Source organism: Strix aluco, chromosome 2, assembly GCF_031877795.1.
Source record: "Strix aluco isolate bStrAlu1 chromosome 2, bStrAlu1.hap1, whole genome shotgun sequence".
NCBI lineage: Eukaryota > Metazoa > Chordata > Aves > Strigiformes > Strigidae > Strix > Strix aluco.
In genome coordinates this window covers 67,148,253-67,172,484 of record NC_133932.1, presented here as the reverse complement: position 1 = coordinate 67,172,484, position 24,232 = coordinate 67,148,253, and the positions used below count along the sequence as shown (strand labels likewise).

Here is a 24,232-nt window from a genome sequence, read left to right as displayed (position 1 = left end):
CTGCTAAACGTCTTTAAAGTTGTGAAGATAAGTCTAGGGAATACCTTTTAATGCAATCTTTTTACATTAGATGTTTTCACATACAGTGTGTTGTCTGAATCTGTCCCTGAACTGAAACACTATGTTTATACTAGTTTGGACAAAATTCCCTTTACATAGCTGTTGGGTAGATGTGAGATAGGAGGAAATAACATTTTCTCACTGATATGTGGAAATGCGGCTCTTTCAATGGAACTACAGCTCCAAGAGAGATTTGTTTAGTTTATTGACTGCACAGGCAGTGGTGTGGTCCCAACAGACATCCTAAAGCTATCTCTGTACTGTGAGAGACAAGAGGACGTTTTAGCTTCTTGGTCCAAGTATGTGCCCTAGATACATCTTTATTCCCTGTTGAGACAAGAACTGGGTTCAAACCAGCTGCCTTCTTCCCACTCCTAATTCCTGCTTTCCATAGGGACAAACTTGGTCATGAAAGGTGTTGCCACATGTCCCAGCAGACTCCTAGCTGGTTTACTGGGGTGCAGTGCTAAGAGGTGAGACAGAGGACTCCAGCACAGAAGTCTAGGCATAGCCTAATGGCTTTTAGCCCATGGCATCATAATGCAGTGTTTGCAGAAAAGGAAGATTAGTGTCTTCCCACACTTCCCTTCACATACTGTGGTGATGTCCAACATGATCACAGGGTTCCTTAGGGAAAAGGTAAAGGGAACGGAAGCTCAGAATGACAGAGCCATCTCTTCTGAGCAGTGCCTGGAAGAGCCACAAAGCTTCACAAAACCACCTCATTCTGCTTCTGGACCTGCAGCACAGGTCCTGCATTTCTAAGTGAAGACCATCTTGAAAGTATCTGTTTATGCTACAGAATATTTAAATTCAACCATTGCCTTCAGTACTGTTATTTTAAATATTACTGAATACAAAGACCTGTAAAGACAGGTGACTAATATTGAATCTGTACTCACCAACAAGGGATCATATTTGCTCTGGAGGCTTACACCAAAACTTACTGTTACACTGACACCTTATGTAGCTTCTGTTCTAAATCCAGACCTAAAGAATCACTGCCATGGATCTAAGATTTAAGCCAAAGCTATGTGCACAGGCTGATGCCTGCAGCTTGAGTTCATGTGCTGTTTTTCTTTCAGAAGGCTTATCTTCTGCTTGTTTGTGCAGAAGCAATTTAGCAGGCAATATACAAGCACTGAACTCCCGAGAGATAATGGTTACTCCGGAGTTCACTTTTTAAAGAGAGATATTGCACACGTCTCCAATATTTTCATGCTATTTTAGCTTTATGGGGTACAAGATTGATTTCCTATTCTATTTACCTATTGTATTTTACATGATAGATAGGCTATTTTATTATAGTAGACTGCAGTAAGAGGTGCTTACTTATCTCTCAGCTGATAATGACTCCAATGTCCACATATGTCTTCAATACCAGCCTTCAAGTGATCCATCAACTAGAGAAACAAACATGGAAAATTTTTAAGTGGCCATTATGAGAAAATAATGTCACCACAAATATGGAATTGTTGACAGGTTTTTGATATTTTTTTAATTGGAGAGTTTGACTTAATTCTGAAAGTGTCTAAATTTTCTAAAAATCAAGGCAAATATCCCACTCTGGCAGTTCCCATGCTTGGCTGCAGTGGCAATATTTTGATGGAGGCAACAAGTCTGTCAGTCTGCTATCACCTCACCATCACCCAGCAACATATATACCCAAGTAAAGGACTGAGTCCAATTGTTTGGTCCTCTTTGTCTTCTGAGACCAAAAACTAAATTCTTGGTTCTATTAACCAAGTTTCATTTCTGCATGTGTGACGTCCCTGAGAGGGGCACAGGGCCAGGTACTCCACACCTTAATCATTATCTTGACCAACAAATCCTCTGTGGATTATGCAAATTGTCACGAGAGTGGTAAATTCATTACTACCAACTATCAGAATTTCCAGTCATATTTTGTGTGTTTCCAGTATTATACAAACAGACAGAGAAATGGCCAATTCTTACGTATTGGTGTAAGTGGTACTTTTAAATATAAATTCATTTCAAGGTTAAGTGTAAAAGTTGGAATAGTAAGAATGAAACGCACTTCAAAATCACATCAGTTGAGACACTCTAATTTTGCTAATGTCTCTGCATGTGCTTTATTTTAAGGCACAATATGTCTATTAATTTCAAATATATTCCCTATTGTGAAAATGAAAGCATGTATGTATGTTTTGTATAGTCTTGCTAAGTCAGTTTTAGCAGCTTTCTGTTATTTTATATAATGGTAATTTGAGAGCCAAAGCAAATGTTTGAGAGGGAAGAAGATTATTACTCAGAATAACTTGAAATTAAATTTGCAGACCAATGGTTCAACTCATTTCAGTTCAATAAAACTTGATTAAAGACTTTTAAGGTGTCAGTGTGTCTAGAACCGGTCAAAAGATGGCAACAAAAGTTGCTATCTGACTAATCTAGCTGGGAAGGATGACGAGTACATTTTGTAAATGCTGCCTTTATACTTCTGTCCTCCCATGGTCACAAGTATCAAGAAGTAAGGGCCTTGCTACACCATGACAGTTGTGATACAATATTATAATGTGACAGTCATTATGAATACAAGTGAGATATATTTTAGAAAATTATGCCTAGGATTTCCTCCAAATGTTGTTAAAAGCATTCAGTGTACAAATCCATTGAATACCGGTGCTACCAAATGCCTCCCTCTGTCCAGCTCTTTTAGAATACCCTTTCTCTTCTTCTTTTTAGGATCCCAGCTACTGATATAAAAAACTTACTCGGACATGAATTTCTTCATTGATGGACTCCTTTTTATTGGTCTTTTTAACATCTAGATATCTGACCAATGGTCCAATTGTGATTCCCTGCATTTGGAATAATGAGTTGAAATGTTAATTATCTTTTAGGAAAAACATAAAGAAAGCAAAAGGATTTATTTTTAATTAAAAAGGAAAGCTGTGTCTTAGACACTAGAATGATCTGTTACTTGTATGGAGAACTACAGAAGAGAATTAAAACTCCAAAACTTAAAAAAAAAAATAAGCATCAGGGTTTTTTTAAGTGAGATTGTGTTTATCAACATGTTTTAACTGTGTAAAGTAATTGACTCATTGCTAACCTTCTTCAAAACAGCACTCAGTTGAAAGAAAACATCTTCATGAGGTTCTTACAATCTTGAAACCTCTTACTTCAACATTTTCAGAATTAAATATTTTGGAGTTTTTTCACTTAAAAATAATTTTCAGCTGTTTCCTATTCTTTACTGCACTGCTACAGAATAGCATTTAAAAAGAGGAAATAGAAACTATTTTTTCTGAAACATTCTGATGGAATCTAAGTGCCTAACCACAAGCACCATTGGCATCCTAGGGTATCTGAGATATTTGTATGAGAAAATATAGAACATGGGGTGCAAGACCTCCAGAAGATCCAGTTCTTCCAGGTACAGCAGTGTAGGCCAAGTGGAATAGCCCAACATCTAAAGTAACACCAGACACCTATTCTTACAAATCTGAATTACTTACATCATTTGTCTTTAATAATCTTTTACAAAGGATTTCAAAATGTTCTCATTTGGTCTCCAAGAGTAATGAAGATAAAAGTAAAAAATTCAAAATCCCTCATAAAACAGCGATACTATTTTCTGTTCAGTTTGAGATGCACGCCTAGCAGCCAATGATTCCATGCTGAAGTGTAAGTTAAAATGCTTCTTATTTTGGAAGCATTAGGAAGCACATGTGGAACAAACAGAACAGATTTTGGACACAAAGTACCCTTTTCCCTGAATGTTTTAGAAAGCGTAAGTTTTCAATACTTTTTGAAAAAGTTATTTAATAACACCTGAAAAGCCCTGAAAGGCTAATTACACAGTGCAGTGCTAAATCTGGACATATGACATATTGTCCTAGTTTAGGAGTAAATTCAATGCAATCTTCAGTCACCTTTAGCACATGAAAGCAATCCATTAAATACACTTACTTGGATGAACACAGTGAAATATATAACTACAAGAGTAGCAGTAATGAACAATTTTTTTCTTGGGAAGAGATTCACTGGAAGCAAGAATGCAAGAGAGAAGCTGCTGGCCCCTCGAAGGCCACTGTAGGAAATAATGAGTTGGTCTTTGAAGGTGAAGGGGTATGTTCGAAACTTGTTACTGATGTAGAAGAGAGCAAATACACCTAGGAAGGGAAAAAAAACCCACAACTGTTATTAAGGAAGGAGAAAAAGAAAATATTTAAATCAAAACAACCACTTGGGTCAGGCAGCTGTTGACAGACCTTTGTTTTCAATTTTGGGTTCTTGTAGCTTCTCTTTGACCAATTACTGAATCTGATTTGTGTGAAATAATCTCTTAGAAAAGATTGTGGTTCCTAACTGCTTCAGGATTTAAACTCACTTATGTGGTTTAGAAGTGAGATTAGGGGAAAAGATTTACTTTCTATATTTATGTTACACAGTTCTTTTCTGAAGTGTCCTGGAGACAAGACAAACCACTAGATGAGAGTTTTTCCTGTGCCTTCCCTTGCAATGTTTCCTGCTTTCTGCACGGTGTCTGCCCAAAGTGTTTGAACAGTGCTTTACCAACAAGTCCTGTGGACAGGTTCACTGACAGGCAAAGAGTAATAGCATTTTAATTTTTAATCCTCTGGTTTATTGTGTCTCTAATTCTCTGTTTATTTCTCAAATTTAATTTTGCTTTTAATAAAAGTTAAAATTAATCAGACAGCCTGTGGCTGTGTAAAGACTGAAGCTTTTCTTTATAGACTACGTTTAACAATTTGCTTGATTTCTTCTTAAGCTTCTTCATCTTCCATAAGAAACATGTATCCTGTGTTTTGTATGGATACTGTTACATTACTGAAGTAAAAGCTGACAAATGCAGATAATTACCGGTGCTATTTTACACAGCTGTCACTGATAAATTCAGTGGATTATTATACGTAAAACCAGTGGCAGTACCCTGTTTTGTAGGCTGATGGATACCACTTTATATAAGACCTTATTTGGCTACTTATAACTATGCTAGACATCAACTACTCAGACTGAAACTGCATATGTGAGTTATCATCTTCAGGCCAATTTTCTTTACTTTATTCAAGCTTCAGAGAAAATGATGTAATCATTTTAGCAAACAACTTTAATAGAAAATCTTTTGTCCTTCCTCTGGAAAGCTCTAGCACTCCCCTTGGTGTCTGAGAGAAGGATGGACATGTGGCAGCAAAATAGCTTTTATATCAGGAGATCTCTTTTTCTGTCTCGGTTGGAAGAGTATTCCGGTACAGACTCTGAAAGTAAGCCTTAAAAAACTTAGAGACCATGCTTGGTCCAGGATTAGCAAGAAAATATTTAATTACTTTCTTTTTGCTGTCAACCCACAAGAATCATATCAATTCTACTGTTGAGTACTTGTATCATCCCTATATAACAGAGTCGTTCAGATGAATGTACGTGAACCTTCACAGGTTTCCCCTTTCCTCTTTTTCCTCTGCTTAAATGCCTTTCTCCAGGGTTTCCAGGCTTAAAAGGTCAAAGGTCTTGAAATGTGTATGGGCTTTGAGGGTCAAGCTAACATCTTCCTTCTGGTCTGGTATTCTTTTTGACTGAGAGATAAGCCACCTGAGAGATTTAAGAAATAGCACCTTAATCTCAGATGTTTGATGCCAACACTCACGTGGTCCCAAATGTTAGACTCAGAGTACTGTAGGCTGGAAGGGACCTTTGGAGGTCATCTAGGCCAAGCCCCTACTCAAAGCAGAGCTAATTGGGTCAGGTTGCTCAAAGCTCCAGTCAAGTCTGGGAATACCTTTAAGAATGAAGAGCTGGGCCACTGTTAAAATATTGGATCACACTCATGTTAACAAATGGGTTCCTTCTGTCTAAGCAGAATTTCCCGTGTTCCAGTTTGTGTCTCTTGCCTCTTGTCCTATTGCTGTGCACCTCTGAGAAGTGTCCGGCTCCATCTTCTCTCTCTCCTCTGATCAGATACTTGTAGAAAATTATAAGGTCTCTCCTGTGCTGTATCTTCCCCAGGCCACATAGACCCAACATTCTCAGACTCTCCTTGTATATGCAGTGCTTTAGCCTCTGACCAGGCTGGTGGCCTCTATTGCACTTGATCCATAACCTCCATGGCCTTCCTATACTGGGGAGCTCAGAATTGGAGACAGCACTCTGGAGACAGCACACACTTCCACCAGTGCTGAAGAAAGGGGAAGAAACACTTTGCTGGACCTGCTGGCTGCACACTTGCTAATGTAGCCCAGGACACAGTTGGCCTTCTTTGTCACCAGGACATAGTTCTGGTTTGTGCTCAACCTGTTGTCTACCGGGCTAGGTTCTTTTCTATAGAGCTGCTTAATAGATTCCAAGCCTGTACTGGTTCATGGAGTTATTTCAACACACATGTAAGTCCTTGCATGTGTTCTTCTTGAACTTCATGAGCTTTCAGTCAGCCCAGTTCTCCAGCCTGTCCAAGTCCCTTTAAATGGAAGGAAGCCATCCAGAATATTGACTGCTCCCTGCAATTTGGTGTCAACCACAAACTTGCTCAGTGTGCACTCCATTCCATCCTCCAGGTCATTAATGAAGACATTAAAACAATACTGATCCCTGTGCTGTGCCCTGAGGGATGCCATTAGCCACCAGCTAGACCAGAATTTTGAACCCAGCGGTCCAGCCAATTCCCTTCCCACATTATCAACCACTTCAACTGGCCAAAATCTGCTCTTTGAAGTCCAGGGTCATAATTCTGCTGCTTGTAGGCTTCCTCACTCCTCTCAGAATCTTAGCATCCACAGTCTCATGGTCACTGCAGTTAAGGCTGCCCTCAATCTTCACATCTTCAGACATTTCTTCCTTCTTTGTAAGTAGTAGAGAAGACAAAACATATTTTCCAGTTGATTCATCAACCAGTCTCTAGCAACTATTACTTGCCTTTTCCTCTCAATCCCTTTTTGCCTTCCCCTTCAGGGCACAGCTGGCCCTCATGAATCACATGACAGGTCTTGTTCCTCTTCAATACTACAGCAGATGATGCAGGGCCAATGCCTAGAGTTCAAGCCTGGGCTCTTTATGTAAAGGGAATATAGTCAAGGTCTGAAGGCTGGAAGAGGTGGTGGCAGGTGCCAATGTAGATTTCTGCCCCACAGGATGCTCCAGAGAAGCCTCCTTTGATTGTAAATGAAGCATGAGGAATCTAACCTACTAACTTAGATAGCCAAGGTAGGTGCCTGAATTTCAGTGCTCAGAGGATCTCCTCCAAGGCCACCTGATGGAATATTTGGATTTCTCATTTTCTTTAAAAATATAAATTACTCTGAAAAATCCTACTGAAAAACAAAAAGAATGTTATTAAGATGACCAATTCAGGTACTCAGAAGTTTAAAAATGTCAGAAATAAAGTTGCCTGCATAATTGTATTTTTGGCCCTCTCGTGTGTAGTACTTCCAAAACATTTTTCATTACAAAAGCATTGTTCACTCATATTGGGTGTGTTCCATAATTCATCACCTCTCTAGGAGTAAATGCGTTTGCTTTCTGTTGCAGCAGTTGTAACTTAACCTGATGCCGAATAGAGTATTCAAGTTCAAAAAAAGGATGGCATAATTCACGGGCAACAGGACCAACACAGACCCCTATATAGTGTGGACAAGGAGCAATTCCCTCTCCCATCCCAAACACAGTTACTGTATATGCTGAAGGAGATGAGCAAAGCTCAGAAAGTGGCCAGTCTTTCAAGCCTTCCCTAATTAGCATTTCTGGAGGGTCCTTTGAAGACACCACTAGAGGGTTGGTCTGACCCAGTAGGTCATTCTTTCTTAGAGTGTTTGGCTGGACGGTACTAGTAGATGAGGGAGAAGATGGCAATTCTTTGCCTCTCCACTTCCATAGTTGCTGTAAATTGACTAACAGGCACAAGAGCAGTTTATACAAGAAGTCAGTGCCAGGACTGCTACCACCTCCAGAAAAACTACCAGTCTTCTTATTGCCTCTCCTTTTTCAACATTACTTTCAACCCATCCTGGACATCAGGAGAAGATGAGAAATTGTGTCCCACAGCTTGTGTGACATCATCTATAAACTGCCCTACCCATGCTGGAGGAATCCCAGTCTTGCAAATTAGAGAGTAGGAGACCTTTTCAGGAATGGGGAGATACTGTGTGTAGAAATGGAGTAACTCCAAACAGGCATTCTTTGCTAGCATTTTAAAATTTCACAGTTGACTTGTGAGGAGCAGTAGCATAGTGTGGTTGGCCTAGATGTGGCATAAGGAAGGAAATAGAGTCCCTGTTCAGTTATCTCTCAGTGCTAATTTTCACTTTTCCTCTTTTTCAATGCCTCTGGCACTCCTGGCCCAGGACCCGTAGTGTTATAGCACCAGCAGTGTGGTAATGTACATTATCTAATTAGTTAATTACACTGTGCAATGAAATTGTTATGAAGCCCACTTACCCAAGGGCATATAGTTAACTAAGATATCAGCATCTATATAGGCGTAATCACGGTAATATTTTAATTTTGCTTAAGATATTCCATTCTCACCTAATCATGAAGTCTGTGCTTGGAGACTGGTATTCAGATTTGTTTGGAGGTTTTTTCCCCCTTTTTCTCCATGTCTACATTTGTGAAATTAACTTGTCAGTAAAATGACCCTAGTAAATTAATTATTAAACCGGTTATACCAGTCTGCACAGACTTTTCTAACATACCTTTGCACCAAAGGGTTTCTCTCAGAGATGGAGAGCAAGTTGCCCCCAAAAGCTAACTTACTCAGTGTCCGCCAAACAAGGCAGAAGAGCAGAGTGAAGCAAATGAAGGCCCAGTTCCACTCATGGTTTTTCCCCACTGTAGACACTCCCATGAACATGAAAATCAGAGTCTCACTGACGCTGCTCAGCATCTTCATGAAATATTTTATTGTGGTATAGGAATTCTGGGAAACATTCTCCTCCACGTATTTTTTCATCGTCACTGCACATGCTGTCATCCTGCACCAGGCAAAACATTAGAGATCAGCCACAATCTGGTTTTCTTTTTGTTTAAGAACAAACTCAGCCTTTATTACCTGCACTTTCCATCACCAGCCTGTGACCTTCCTAATATCGAAAAGCATTTTATTTCTTCAATAACATTAGCTACTTCATTAGATAGAAGAGCATTTTCATTCAGCTTTAGAAATCCATTTTGCATACAGGAAAAAGGAAGCAAGCCAGTCAGCTTTCCTGATGAGGAAGTGAAGGTATCACATTCCAGTTCAAAGTCCGTTTTATCTTCAATGCCTAACACACAGCCACCAAACACCAAAAACAAAGGGCAAGTCGGTTTTGTACCAGCCTACAGACAGATCAGTTAGAGGGACATAATCTTCCTCTTAGTGATCTTCTCCTTTGAGGTGGTGGTGGGAGGACATGGTGGTAGTCCTATGCCAGGGCCAAAGCTCCTGGCAGGACCCTGACAGCTGGCTGTCAGATCACAGGGCCAGGGTAAGCTTCAGTGACTCTCCACCCACAGCAGCCCATTGCTGTACAGCAGGGGGAAATTCAGTTACCTTACAAAGGTGTCCTTCCCCCATTTTAGTCACCCAGGTGGTAACGAATGTGCCAAAGGAAGCAAAGGGATGTTTTCCACCTCTTCGCAGTTTGTGAAGACTAGAGCCTGTTTTGGAGGCATCAGCTGCCACCCAGCACAGATACTGGTAACAATCACATAGAGCAGTAGTCTACTGAAGGGGGTTTTCTCTTGCCCCCTTCATTTTCCATAGCCATAGGTAATAGATAGAGTGCTATGCTAGTAACATATTCCATCATTTATCTAGTTTCTACTGATATTATTTTAGTCTTTGGGGGCTTCTTGTGATGATATTTTTCCAAACTTGTGAATTCAGAGAATGCTGACTGTCCATTAAATAACCCTTCATCTAGTTTCTGCTCATTTAATTTCCCCTGAAGAAATCTCAAGGGTATTCTGGTGGAGCTGAGATATTTAGCAGGTCCAAGGACACTCTAAGACAAGGCCATTAGGCATTAATGTTTAATACTGTTGACTTTCAGAGACACATGCATAATAGACTTTTCATGATCCAAGTGAAAAATGAATGAATTCCTCAATAATTCAGAAAGGTTACAATAAGTTCCCATCCTTAAGACAAGCAATAATTTCCTTAATGAAGCAGTAAGAATAATAAATCCCAATTACATTAACATTCTTTTATTACTAATAATTTTAGCACTGCAATGAAAATAAGAAGCAAAAGAAATAAAGAGCTATGTAGTCTGGTGTAATGAATAGGCAGGGAAGCAGTATTTTGGGCAATGCAGGTAGGAAAATGTCCATATGGTATTAGTGCTCACTACATAGTAGATCTAACCCTGCTCAACTACAGTCTCCAGTCACCTCAATCACAGCAAATGTGTTGGATATGCAAAACATAGTACAAGACTCACCTGCTTTGTCTAATTGCTCAGAAAAACATATCTCCTGTCTAACTACTTATTTAGTATGGTTAAATATTGAAATATTGCTTCCTTGGGGCCATCCTGCAAAGGTGTTTTTTTACAAAGCCAGTTCTGCTCTGAAGCTGAACAAATTGGGGTTGTTCAGTCCGGGCAAGAGAAGGCTTTGGGGAGACCTCATTGCGGCCTTTCAATACTTAAAGGGGGCTTATAAGAAAGATGGGGACAAAACTTTTAGTAGCACCTGTTGCAATAGGACAAGGGCTAAAGGTTTTAAACTAGAAGAGAGTAGATTTAGAGTAGATATAAGGAATAAATTTTTTACAATGAGGGTGGTGAAATACTGGAACAGGTTGTCCAGAGTGGTTGTAAATGCCCCATCCCTGGAAACATTCCAGGTCAGGCTGAACAGGGATCTGAGCAACCTGGCCTAGTTGAAGATGTTCCTACTTAATGCAGGGGAGTTGGACTAGGTGACCTTTAAATGCCCCTTCCAACCCAAACTATTCTATCATTCTATGATTCTATGAAATCAGGGTTTGACAAGTGAAGGTAAATGCACCTGTGTGGACATAACAGCCACAAGCTTGTTTTTGTGGAGTTTAAACTGGTTTGTCCTCAATAAAGAGAACTCCCTTCTGGAGCACCAGGGCCCACAAGACCCAGCATGCAAGCTCAGAGCCAACGGAGGCCATGCAAGGCTGCTACCACCCACCAGCTGGGCACTGAGCCCGCAGCAGCCAGCAGCACTAGCTGGAGCATTTACCACCATCAGGTTCCCATTTCTTTACACTCTACCCTGCTGAGAGGCTGTTTGGTGTAGTATCTTTGAAATTCATCTACCAGTAGTTTTATTGTAAAGTCTCTCCCTTTCATCCCTATTCCCACAATACTCACTCTCTCCACATTTACTGCGGCTGATAGACCTGCCAGCTTTCTCTCTGCACTGGGCACCCGTGCCATCACAGCACTTTAAGGAAGCAGTCCCCAATATTACAGCAATATCAGGCAGTCCTGATCACATCAAAATACAAATGTCAATATTCATACACATGAGTATATGTATGCATATGTCCTTGATGTTCTCACTTGTCTGATTTTGCCCAGTTTTGGTTCCAGTGATGCTGTTCAAATGTAATGTAATTCCAATAAATTGTGTTAGAACTGATGTTCACAGCTGTATACAAAAGCAAGAACTCAAGACATTCTTTATTATGTTTTCCATACTTGTTACTTTTCATCTCTCTTATAATCTGATGGTGATGCTGCTTAGAAATAAATACAGATACACTGATTTATTATCAAATCATTCTCTCATTCTGCTGATCTTATCAGAGGTAGCAGCCAGATGGTGGCAGCACTAGTCATTTTACGCACAGCTTGATTTTTTTCAATGGGCAAAAATCTAAAAAGATTTCAAAGCAGATATGCACTCCTCAGTAGTACTTCTATGCCTATGCTAACTGTGAGTTTGCTTTTCCTAGTTACCATTGCATTTTACAGGTCCCTTAGAAGCTGTCCACTGCAGAGACTGCAGTCAGAGGCCAGAGACTGAAAATGCCTGTATTGTACCAACCTTAAGCAAACTACCTCCTCAAAACAATGCCACTTCCCTTGAGAGTGCATCCAAAAAGCCATAAGGGATACTCACGCCAAAATGCCGGAAATGTAAAGGGTTTCAGCAGACAAGTATGACAGGTAGCTGAACATGAAGACCAGCAAGGGTTCAATAGCAGAAACGTTGTGGGTGAATCGAGTCATGAACGCCGAAACAAATCCAAAGACGATGCCAAACAATACGCCACCCAGCCCCACGACGAAGAAGCGAGCAAAGCCAGCAAAGACATCGATGGATTCAATTTCTTCATACCTGTGCATCTGGGTGAAGGCGATGAAGATGTTATATAAAACCTATGTGTGAAAATAAGGAGACAGCAGTCAAGTGTCTTTCTGAACCTGGAAGGTCTACTCATTTCATTGGGGGGGGGGGTATATATATGCCTGAAATTGCTTTAGACAGATCAGCAAAGTAACAGTTGAAATCTCAGCTGGTTCTTAACAAGTCTCAGAATTAAGGGTCTGTTAAGTGTCCCGAAAGATAGCAAAAAAAAAAAAACAGGGTAGATAGTTGTGTAATAAGACTAAAATTCTGGGGGATCAAATGCAATTGAAATAACTGAAAAATGCTCATGCTTTTTTTTTTCTGAAGGTAAACTTAATTATTGGTCTCTGTAGCAGATGTTGAAAGCCCATCTGGGTACCTTACCAACCCTAGGCTCTCCCCTCCACATTCTCTTTCTAACTCAGGATGGGACAGGGCAGCCACTAAAAATCGCATTTTTGAGTTAAATCACACTTAGGTTGTATGTATGATCAGTAGACTGGACACACTTTATTAGGTGGACTCTGGAATGTTAAATGTTTTTCAATAGTACTTGATACATAAAAAAACATGAAATATCACTGGCAATGGGAAAGGAAGTAGGAGAGGGAAGGGACAGAAAGGGGAAGGGGAAGGGAAATTAAAGTCTCCCACAAGAACAAGGGCAAGCGATTGTGAGATTTCTCCTAAGTGCCTATAGAATCTTTAATGTACCTCTCTGTCCTAGTTGGGTGGCCTATAATAGACTCCCAGTACAACATCTGCCCTGTTGGCCTTCCCCCTGATTCTAATGCAAAGACACTCCACCCTGTCTTCACTACACTTGTGTTTGAAGCAATCATAATAGTCCCTAACAGGCCAACTGTATGAGTTTCAATAAGGCCAAGTGCCGGGTTCTGCACTTTGGCCACAACAACCCCCAGCAGTGCTACAGGCTTGGGGAGGAGTGGCTGGAGAGCTGCCAGTCAGAGAGGGACCTGGGGGTGTTGATTGACAGCCGGCTGAACATGAGCCAGCAGTGTGCCCAGGTGGCCAAGAAGGCCAATGGCATCCTGGCTTGTATCAGAAATAGCGTGGCCAGCAGGGACAGGGAAGTGATCTTACCCCTGTACTTGGCACTGGTGAGGCTGCACCTCGATTACTGTGTTCAGTTTTGGGCCCCTCACTACAAAAAGGACATTGAATTACTTGAGAGCGTCCAGAGAAGGGCAACGAAGCTGGTGAAGGGTCTGGAGCACATGTCGTACGAGGAGCGGCTGAGGGAACTGGGGGTGTTTAGTCTGGAGAAGAGGAGGCTGAGGGGAGACCTCATCGCCCTCTACAACTACCTGAAAGGAGGTTGCAGAGAGCTGGGGATGAGTCTCTTTAATGAACTAACAAGCGATAGGACAAGAGGGAATGGCCTCAAGTTGCACCAGGAAAGGTTTAGACTGGATATTAGGAAGTATTTTTTTACAGACCAGGTTGTTAGGTGTTGGAATGGGCTGCCCAGGGAGGTGGTGGAGTCCCCATCCCTGGAGGTGTTTAAGAGTTGGGTTGACATAGCACTGAAGGATATGGTGTAGTTGGGAACTGTCAGTGTTAGGTTAATGGTTGGACTGGATGATCTTCAAGGTCTTTTCCAACCTAGATGATTCTGTGATTCAGGGAAGGGAAGGGAAGGGAAGGGAAGGGAAGGGAAGGGAAGGGAAGGGAAGGGAAGGGAAGGGAAGGGAAGGGAAGGGAAGGGAAGGGAAGGGAAGGGAAGGGAAGGGAAGGGAAGGGAAGGGAAGGGAAGGGAAGGGAAGGGAAGGGAAGGGAAGGGAAGGGAAGGGAAGGGAAGGGAAGGGAAGGGAAGGGAAGGGAAGGGAAGGGAAGGGAAGGGAAGGGAAGGGAAGGGAAGGGAAGGGAAGGGAAGGGAAGGGAAGGGAAGGGAAGGGAAGGGAAGGGAAGGGAAGGGAAGGGAAGGGAAGGGAAGGGAAGGGAAGGGAAGGGAAGGGAAGGGAAGGGAAGGGAAGGGAAGGGAAGGGAAGGGAAGGGAAAATGGTAGCCTCAGTGTCATAATGTCTCTAGCTAAATACAGCCTGTCTATCCCCACATGTTTTGGGGTTGATGCCACCTAATCTCCTTCCCAAGAACTCTCTGTCAGTCTCAAAGTGGGAACCAAAAGCTGTGGCACTGTAACTGGCCTAAAGACCCTTCACACATATATTTTGACTAGAAAGCTTGAAATTACAAAAATAAAAAGAAAACAATGTCAGATTAGAAGAAAGACTGAATTTGCTACATTGTTCCATAATTTGGTCTGTAAAGATAATTTATTTTAGAGCAGATAAATTTACCATACTTACATTATCAATAATTTATTTTCTACAGAAATTTGTGATGAAAAATCTTCAGTATATTCCACTTTCATCCATCTTTTAGAAACTAATAGAAGGTTTACACAGTGATGAGTGGTGTAGTAATAAAAAGGTCTTAGAGGTTGCTGAGAGTCAGTTAACATTAAGTCCTGTCAAATTTGTTTACAGGGAGTGTGTAACACATGAAAGTCACCTTTCAGTTTTCAAGAGAATTTGGGGAACATCTAAAGACACCAGCTCTCCAAAGCTGTTGCACCAAAGCATTAGTGCAAAACGGACCAAAATCTTTTGTCTTATCTGGTTTTCTTTGGTCTTTCTTCTTCATATAGTTAAATCCAGAAGGCTATTAAGAAGATTAAAGCAGATATTTGCAGGTAGAAGAGTCAAGCTCATTAGGATAATAATTATTCCCCAGCTACTATCTAATCTTAAATTGCTGCTAGGAACATACGACCTTGAGCTGTCACGCAGCCTGTTCTCCAGGAGGCTCATTGCTAATACTTCTGGGGGACAGACAACAAAATGTTTTATGTGAAAAGACACCCAGAGATGCTTTTTCCTGATGACTATGTATGAAATGTGGCAGATAAGGAAAAGAGGGTTCATGTCTCCACAGTAAGTAAACCTTACTGTACCTACTATATAGCTTTTAATTACAAAGCCTGTTTTCTCTCTGTTCCCACTTTCTTGCAGACTTCAACCTCTTCCTAAGACTTGTGATTCTTTATAAATGATACCAAGGCATGAATCTATGCTGACTTATGAATAAAGCAAATCATCCTCAGCAAATGGCTTCATAAGTTTTTATCTCTTTTCTGACTTCCTAAAGTGTCTGGTATATACTGGATTGGCATTAAAATAGAAATTATGGAAATATGACATAATATCAATTTTTTTGCAATGTACTTTGTGGGAGTAAACTGTTCTGTACAACATCCTGCACTGCGTCATACAAGGCTCCATGTAACTGCTGCTCAGCTAAGTTACATTGCAGTGTTTATGCCAGTAAATGGACTACTATAATTCTTTATATGGTAGAAAAGCCTAAATCAGCTTAGGATGCCTTTGTTCACTAAAAAAGAAGGGATGGATGGCCTCATTTAACAACTCTGAGCATGTCATGCTTTGGGTTTTTTGGAGAGGACACTACTGTGTAGTGGTGTACCACTGGGTGTCTGTTAGAGCCAGGGAGAGGAAAAGACTGTGACACAGTCGCCCACAGGGGACCTCCCCTGGGACCGATCCCTGCTTCAGCTGTCTATGTCATACAAACATTGCACATACCATACACATCAGAAGCATTAGAAAAAAGATTTTCAAGTGACTGCCTTAACCACCAACACAGGCAGCCTTGATAACTCTTTCTTTCCACCCTGGTAACTCTTTCTGACCACATCCATTTAATTTTACTCTAAACTCAGTGGGTCAGCTTGAACAGCAGGAGCAGAGAATATCTCCATCCTCCTTCCTAACATCCATACAGCCCAGTGGTCAAAGCCTTTCTCAGCAACATCAGATCCCCTTAAATAAAGAAATTAATTTTACTTGGATCTCCATTATACGGTAGATTTCTTTAACTACTCTGCTACTGCATACAAAGAAGAGAGGGCACCGTTAGAGAAAATAGTCACTGCCGCTTCATTTTGAGTACAGCATAATGTACAGGTGTTCTTAGTGTTTCTAAAATCAAGCTTCAGAGATGAAGTAGTCAGGGGAATATTCTGTTTCCTGATGCACACAGGTGCTTAGCTCCTGCTGAGACAGAAATGGTCTGTCTGTATGCGGGAGAGGAGTTTCAGGTGCCTGAAACACTTTGCAGCAGAATCTGGGTCCTCCACCTGTGTTCAGGTTTGAATGAAAAATACACTGGATTTACCAACATCACTGTTTTGAACAGGGCTTTGAAACTCCTTTAATGTGTGATACATGCTAGGGCCAGTCCTGTTGCTGTCTGCGTTATTCTGATGCTAACAGTCTGCTCAGAAGCAACTGGGAAAAGAAGCAGTTAACAGGACCTGGAACCTTCTTGTTTCATCCATGGACATGGTCCTACTGGGGAGAATGGGAAGTAGGTAGAAAGAGTAAATTATCTACTTTTGTCCCGGTCCCTTAGGTCAAAGGCATAACTCCTAAATCATCATTCTAATTCCACAGTCTGTTATTTTGTGAATGTTTTATACCAAGATATTGAGCTAAATATAGGAGAGGGAGTTAGTGTTGCCTAAAATGCAATACAGAAGTTCTGCAAAATTCATACCAGTGTTTCCTGCTGGGGGAAAAAATGTTCAAGCTGATAAGCTGACTGGAGAGAACCAGGGGATATTTGTATTTAAACAATCAAAAATACGTATGCTTAATATATCTTAGTGATATTATCTTTTTAAACACATAGAGTTAACTCAAAGGAAACTGTTAAGAGAGAAACTGGGAGGAAATGGTAAGATAAGACACCTGAGATAAACAGTTTTAAAGCCTTTTAAAAAGCAAGTGGGGTATCGGAGAGGAGAAAGCCATCTATTGGGCCCCATCCAGGTGAGAAATACTTCAATCTTCTCAAACATGAAGCCAGATAGAGATTCTGAAAACTTAAATGCCCAAAAAATGGATGAGAGGTGAGTGATGCAGAGATGCATCAGCAGGACCTGAGAAACTGATTACAACATAGCTGCTATGAGAAAAGCCTCACAGATGAGGGTGCATGGGGCAAAGGGAACTCACAGCGGCATAGCCAGCACTCCCCATGTATAGCCCTTTCATCTCTCTTGCTAACACACCTAGTGCTGCTGAGGAATGCCTAAATACCACTGTTTTTAAAGGCTTTCTGTCACTACACATTTATGCTGTAACAGGATTCTGGCTGAAAGCTCATGTAAATACCATCGTGAGTTGGACACACATCATAAATAACAGCTGGAAACAAAGGGGAGGGAAGGTAGAGAGCCAGTCACGAAAAGGATGAAACAAGCTCTTCCAGAATGAGGAAGCAGTATTACTTTTTTGAGGTCTGCACTTGAAGAACCAAAAAGATAAGTGGAAATGATAGATACATTGGGGATTTTTTCATTACAACCATAACAGTTAAGCAGTTTGCATTTAAAGTAACATTCGTCCCTTAGTTCTACATCAGCCCTACATCTGATTCACGAAGAGGAAGGATTTACGATCAATAGGTTGTGGCAGCAAGAAATTACTTCATTTCTTTTCCCTTTCACATTACTCATAAACTGCACTTCTCCCATGAAGCCTTTCAGCAATGAACTCTGTACAGATTTTACAAGTCCAAGTTGTGCTGTACCTCCTGTATAACAGTATTTGAATAGTTTTATGTGGTTTAGATTCTTGTGATTTAAATTCTGTAAAGATCTTATCTAGCAAAACTCCTTAACCTGCAGTTAACTTGCAGCACGTGAGCAGTCCTGTTGGTTTCTGAGCAATGAATTTCCTGCTTGAAATTTCTTCTTGAAAAACATGTGTGTTCTAAGTGATTTTTTCAATTGTGGTTTACAGCTAGAATTTCAGGTTGCTCCAAGTTTTAGTAGAACTAATGAGGAAAAGGGAAAAGAATTAGCAAAAGGAGCTCTGTTAAAACACTTCTTCTCATTTAAAAAACAAAAAAACCCAACAAAATCTCTCTTATTCCAGAAGCATTGTTTCTGGACACTTGAGATAAGACAGCCAAGAAAGGTGAACATTTGTCAGGTGTCAATTATTTTACTGATAGAAACAGAGTTATGCAAAATTATTAGTGGCTTTTGGAATTCCTGTCTAAGGTCTCTGGGGAACTTCCTAGAAGGGGCTGGAGGAAGGAGTGCCACCTCCAGAGATTTTCCACATCTGGCTGGCTCTCTCTAAGGCATGTGACAAGGCAGGGTCTCCTGTATTGGTATCCCTGCTGCTTTCAGTCTTTAAGCAGTACAAATTTTCTGTTTATTTGCTTGCACAATGTCAAGAACATTCTTAGGTCTCACACTGATCCTACCAGAAGAATCAGCTGTAGCTTTTCCATTCACTTCAGTGAAAGGAAGACCAAGATGTGATGTCTAATGTGTATGTGTATGCTTCCCTCTTCCAGCAGCTCTGAAACAATTTGGTTTTGAAGAAGTTAATATAAGATGTAATCTTTACATACATTAAAATTGCTTGTGCGTAATGGAGTGCAGTATCCATAAAATAAATAAAGTATCTAGGATGTCCCTAGTGCTGCTCTTGTCCTGTGCCAAATAACCCTACAAGTCACAAGAGCCCAAAGAGGGGAAGACAAGGAGTAGAAAGAAACTCACCACAGTTATGCCATCATTTAGCAATGACTCTCCGAAGATCATCATGTAAAGCTGCTCATTAACAGAGGCTTCTTCAAAAACTACCAGAGCTGCCACAGGATCCACGGCTGAAATCATGCTGCCAAAGAGCAGGTTCTGCAGCAGGTTCAGGTCTGTCAGGCCAAAGGCTTCAATCTGGCAGACTCCGTAGAGGGAGAGGCCAATCGCAAAGGAGTTTAGCAGAGATCCCAGCACAGACCACCACAGGATGGACCCAAAGTTTTCAAAAAATGGTCGAGTTGGCATGAAATAACCCTCCTCCAAGACAATGGGTGGAAGGAGATACAAAAAGTAAATACTTGTGTTCATCACCGGTGGAGATTTGTGATCAGAGGCAAAGATGATTGCTCCTACTAGCGCTCCAATGGCAATCAGGATGCAGCTTTCAGGCATGAGTCTTGGTAATCGGTGATAGAGATGGAAACCTTGAATAAAACATTAGGGTATTATTCAAGTTTAAATTAACCTGATGTCAGACAGATGTTTTGTCTGCCTTTGAATACTTTGTCTTCAGACAGCCAGGTTTTGCTCTTAGGATTACGAATATAAAAACAGGCAGTACTGTTCCCTTCAAAATTAAACATTCCCAGACTTGTATCTCTTAAAGCAGGGGAAGAGTTTGGTCATGAATCTCTTCTCTTTCCACTCCCAGCTCTCAATTTCTGAGCAAGTGTGCCTGAGTCTAAGCTCCACTTCAAAGAATGCAGAAACCTCTTTGAAACGGTACTCCACAATTTGGAAAGAAAATATTCTTTAAGAATCCTTGCTGCCCAACAGTTACTGCCAAACCTCGGAGGCACAGTATTGTCCCTCCATCTAAGAGACCCCTATCCCTGGCTTCAAATGCTGAGGAGGGTCCCTGGCTGGAGAGCTCCCGCTGGATTTGGGCCAACCAGGAACCTGGAGACCCCCAAGGGAGCATGGAGCAGCTCAGATGCCACAGTCTGCTCAGCTCTGTCCACTTCCAGCATTGCATGGACTCCAGGTGATCCACAGACAGAAGGTCTGTGTAGTCATGAACAACAAAATATCCAAAGCATCAGAAATCAAGCCACAGTAACATAAGGTTTTGTACAAGCTGATTAAACTTGCTTTTCTGGGAAAAGTACTGTTCCTACATAAGGTAAACAATATTTTGTAAAGAACCGTATGCAGTAGTTTACTGAAACAAAACCAGTGATTTCAGCAGAGTTGGAAGGACTACCAGCAGCCATCAAATATCTGAGAAAAGAACGCGTCCTAAGGGATTTTTTTTTTACTCACTAGAGTAAAGGCTGAGTCTACACTAGCAAATTAAGCAGTCCAAAGACTTTTCCAAGCAGAAAGGTTCAGCTTGCATCCATACAGCCAAATTCAAATCCCTGCCTCAGCAAGAAGTGGTGACATCCAAACTGCATGTGGGAACAGATCCTGGCCCACAGTCTGCCCAGGCACTGCCTGGGAGAAGACGGCTTGTCAACATGGGCCAGAGCCAGGGAGCACATCAGCACTGGTATGGTATGGACAGTCAGACACAGCTTCCTGACAGCGTGCTTTTTAGTTTACAAGCATAGATGTAGCCAAACTGTTTTCCAGAGAAAGGGCCACACTTACCATATAAAAGTTGTGAGTGGGAATCTTGTCCTGCCCACCTTGATACACTGCTACTGCAACTGGGTTCATACCATTTGACACGAATAATGATACCAATACTAAGATAATATCTAACAAAGGCTCATCTAGTCACTATACCAAGAACTGTGTAATCATATTGTGAATGAGAGGTGCCTCTACTAGAAATGTAAGGAATTTTTCAGAATTTACAAGAATGGAAATGAGGCAGACTAAGAAACCTATAAATCCAATGGCTGTGTATCCATGACTGAAGCTAGGTCAACCTTCATGCTGTAACTCTAGAAGATAATGCCATGACTGCATTTCTGTGACCCTTAACTTATCAACATTCAAAGTATAGGAAAAGAAAAATATTTTAATGAAACTTTATATATTTATTTAGGACACTATTTGTTTTTACCAAAAAGTATGTTAAGATCATAACTCTACTCATCTCTGGTTTTAATTAAAAAAAAAATGTTGAAATCTTCTGTCAGTTTTACAGAATAAGGAGATTGTTTTGTCTTTCAAGATCTCAGAAATCTTTCCCACCCTGAACTCTTGAAATCCAGAAAGAAGATAATACCTGAATAAAACACTGATCGTTTTTAACACTTTGGAAATCTTCTTCCATGGATAACCAGATTATTCAGACTGGATCTTTCTTCCAAGCAGATTTGAAATCAGCACCTCCACACTTTTAATCACGAAGAGTATTATTTGAAAACTGCCAGCTAAGGAGCAGGACTGCTTAGGAGGCATAACACGGTTCTTCCAAAGTATCTATTTCTTGGTCAAAACAAGAATATTGAGTAGATGTGCCATATGGCAAGTCCTGTGCTTTTATGGATGATGAATAAAAAAATTATTATGAATGAATAATATGCTCACTACTAATATACCTGCTGATGACATAACAAATTTGATTTCTGAAAATTTTTGTTATTATGTAGGCAGTGAAGACATTTGTTTATAGGAGTTGGATTGAAACTGGCAAATCATGATCAGTGGTAACAATTTTTGTCAATTGTGTCACTATGAATGAAACATGTTTATCTTCAGGCCACCTCCAGAAAATCATCGGTCCCAGCCACCAGCCTGTTCTATAGTAATGTTTGAAAACCCCATGGAAAGATCAAAATAACAGAGAGATCACATGTGTGCAGCTCTTCACATTATTACCATCTTCTTCATTTATTTGATATTGCTTCATTAATTCTGAGTGGTCAAAATAATTGGAGCCCAGTCATGTAAACATGTAAGACACATGGTGAGTCATTTTTGCTATATTAATTGCAGTTCCTGCTTCTCCATGAGTTGTCTGTCTTCATTCAGATACCTACATGGAGCTCTAATGGAAGCTAGAGGTATTGGTATGTATTCAAAAGGCACCCTACATCTCCAATGACCTACAGTCTCTTTGACTGTCAACCCCTCTCCTCTGGTATCACTTTCTGAGCGACTTTAAAGAGCAAACATGTAAAACAAAGACTCATAGGGAAATGTTTCCTATTATACCACAATGGAAGAATTCTTCCCACTTTTCTCCCCCAAATTCAATACACTTGAAGTCTGTCTGGTGTTACTGATTTCTACAGCTGTGGCAGGTTGCAAGTTCTGATATCTTGTGATGTTTAAAGACTAGAAAAAGTGATGGACATCACTGTGTAGGGGAGCTCCATTGCCACTCACTAGCATAGACAACCCAAGAAACATGAGGGTTAGAGGTCATACATTTACTTAAGTAAGCTGGAAGCATTCAGAGGTGGAATTCTATCATTGTCATGATAACGAACACACCTGTTCTTTTGAGAACAGAAGCTGTAAAAACAATCCCAGCTACAAAAATGCATGGAAGATACTCGGTTACATGGTATGTTTTTAACTTCTTGCCAAGGTAGGAGGACCCAAGATCCCATTTTCTACTTACCTATTTTTGCAAGAGAGGCAAGGAGGATCCAAAGAGTAACTTCATAGGGAATTTGCACATAGTCATAGTCCACTGTGAAAACATGTAGCCTTGTATCTTGTGAAGAGCCAACAGCACCCCCATGATCAGGTTCATAGCGAGGCAAGAAACTCTTGCTCAGGTTGGGCTTATCCACATAAGCGGCAGCAGAACAGTATACCAGACTCAACAGTGACAGCAATAAGTTCAAAAGCTTTGCATGTGCAAGCACGGCAGAGCCCATGTCTGGGGCTGTGACTATTTTATTACAGATATAGCATACAGTGGGTACATGAAGGTGTGCAACACTCACTCTTGTTGATTTGCGCTGCTCATAGTCACGGCCGCTTCTTCCTCAGGGCTGGTTCTTTTGCCTATTAGAGGTCATTTTAAAAGCCCTAATGTGCCTGTCCTGTTCCTTGTATTACAGACAGACCTGGAGTTTGTATGAAGATACCGGTTCTGCAGGTTCCTCCGACCCAGATAAATCTTGGCCACAGCATCACCCTGTTAAGGAATAAAAAACCCTTTCCAATTCCATTATTTATCTAGCCACTCTGATTTTATTCCCACTGTCAAAAAAATAAGCTGCAATGCACACCATTCAGGCAGCAAGCGCAGCAAGAGTAAATAGCATCAGGTGGGAGAGATGGTGGCAGCCTGGCAGGCAGGAGAGCCTGCTCCAGACCTTCCTCTCCTTCCCTCACTCCCTGTCTGCCTCCCCAGCACAACTGGCACCTCAGGTACCACACTTGGCACTGCTTACTGGTCCCGTCTCACTTGGGAACAAAACTACTTGGTGTGTAAATAAATGGGACTCTGCAGGATTTACAGTAGGGACATCTGGTGGAGGACCATGCAAATTACTTTCTCGTTTAGAAATGTGCTCCCTCGCTTAAATGCATGTACGTTACTTAGCACATTGTACCAACAGAGAGGAATGTCTGAGTCACATCACGTGCCTAAAACTGGATCTTGAGTAGTCTTGTATTTGACATTTGTTTTACTCATGCCAGCAAGGTATGTACTGGACAACCATATTATCCTCCTCCAACACCACATTCACCCTTATGGAACATTTTTCTAAAAGTTCAGCCTCTTCTCTCCTCCACGAAAACTACCATGTTTAGTGTTAGGATAACAAAGTGTGCAAACACAGTAATGTTGATTAGAAGCTGCTAAAGCCTGTATTACATACATTAGAATTGAGTAAATTTAATTTACTGACAAATTATTCAAATTGCTCAAATGATTCAAATTTTGTTGTGTTGGAAAACAGTGCAGACCAGTGAGAACAGAGACATACCCCAAAACAACTAGCACTGAGGACCCCACACCCACAATGCATGTGTTTGGGAGGGGATTCCTTCAGGCCAACTCGTCCCTTCATGGGTGGAGAATATCTTCCACTTGACTTTCTGTGGAAAGGGATCCAGTGTGTGCACCTGTGATGCTCTGTCATGCAAAGCAAAAGGCAATAAGTGGTGACAACTGGGAAATTTGCTTCAAAAGCTTATCATGATCTGAACTAAATCCCCAATGCAGGTGCAACTGCAGTGTCAAAATTTTCTGTGGTACAGACAGTGATGCTGCTTGATGTCCTGTTTCTACATGAGGCACTATCTTCTGTTTCTGCCCCACAGCACCACCACCTGTCCTCCTACTGAAAGCTTTGAACA

At 41.0% G+C, this 24,232-nt stretch overlaps 1 protein-coding gene across 1 annotated transcript in view; it reads right to left on the bottom strand.

Moving 5' to 3' along the window:
* The window catches only part of SLC9A4 (solute carrier family 9 member A4), a 37,761-nt gene extending 14,785 nt beyond the window's left edge, over positions 1–22,976 (bottom strand). The window contains exons 1-7 of the mRNA XM_074815130.1: positions 22,536–22,976; positions 18,974–19,437; positions 12,121–12,380; positions 8,788–9,005; positions 3,994–4,196; positions 2,793–2,879; positions 1,393–1,463 (exon numbers count right to left, since the gene is read on the bottom strand). Coding sequence (XP_074671231.1) covers positions 1,393–1,463; positions 2,793–2,879; positions 3,994–4,196; positions 8,788–9,005; positions 12,121–12,380; positions 18,974–19,437; positions 22,536–22,797 — 1,565 coding nt within the window. The 5' untranslated portion in view covers positions 22,798–22,976. The remainder of the gene's footprint in view (positions 1–1,392; positions 1,464–2,792; positions 2,880–3,993; positions 4,197–8,787; positions 9,006–12,120; positions 12,381–18,973; positions 19,438–22,535) is intronic.
* Positions 22,977–24,232: the final 1,256 nt, after the last annotated feature.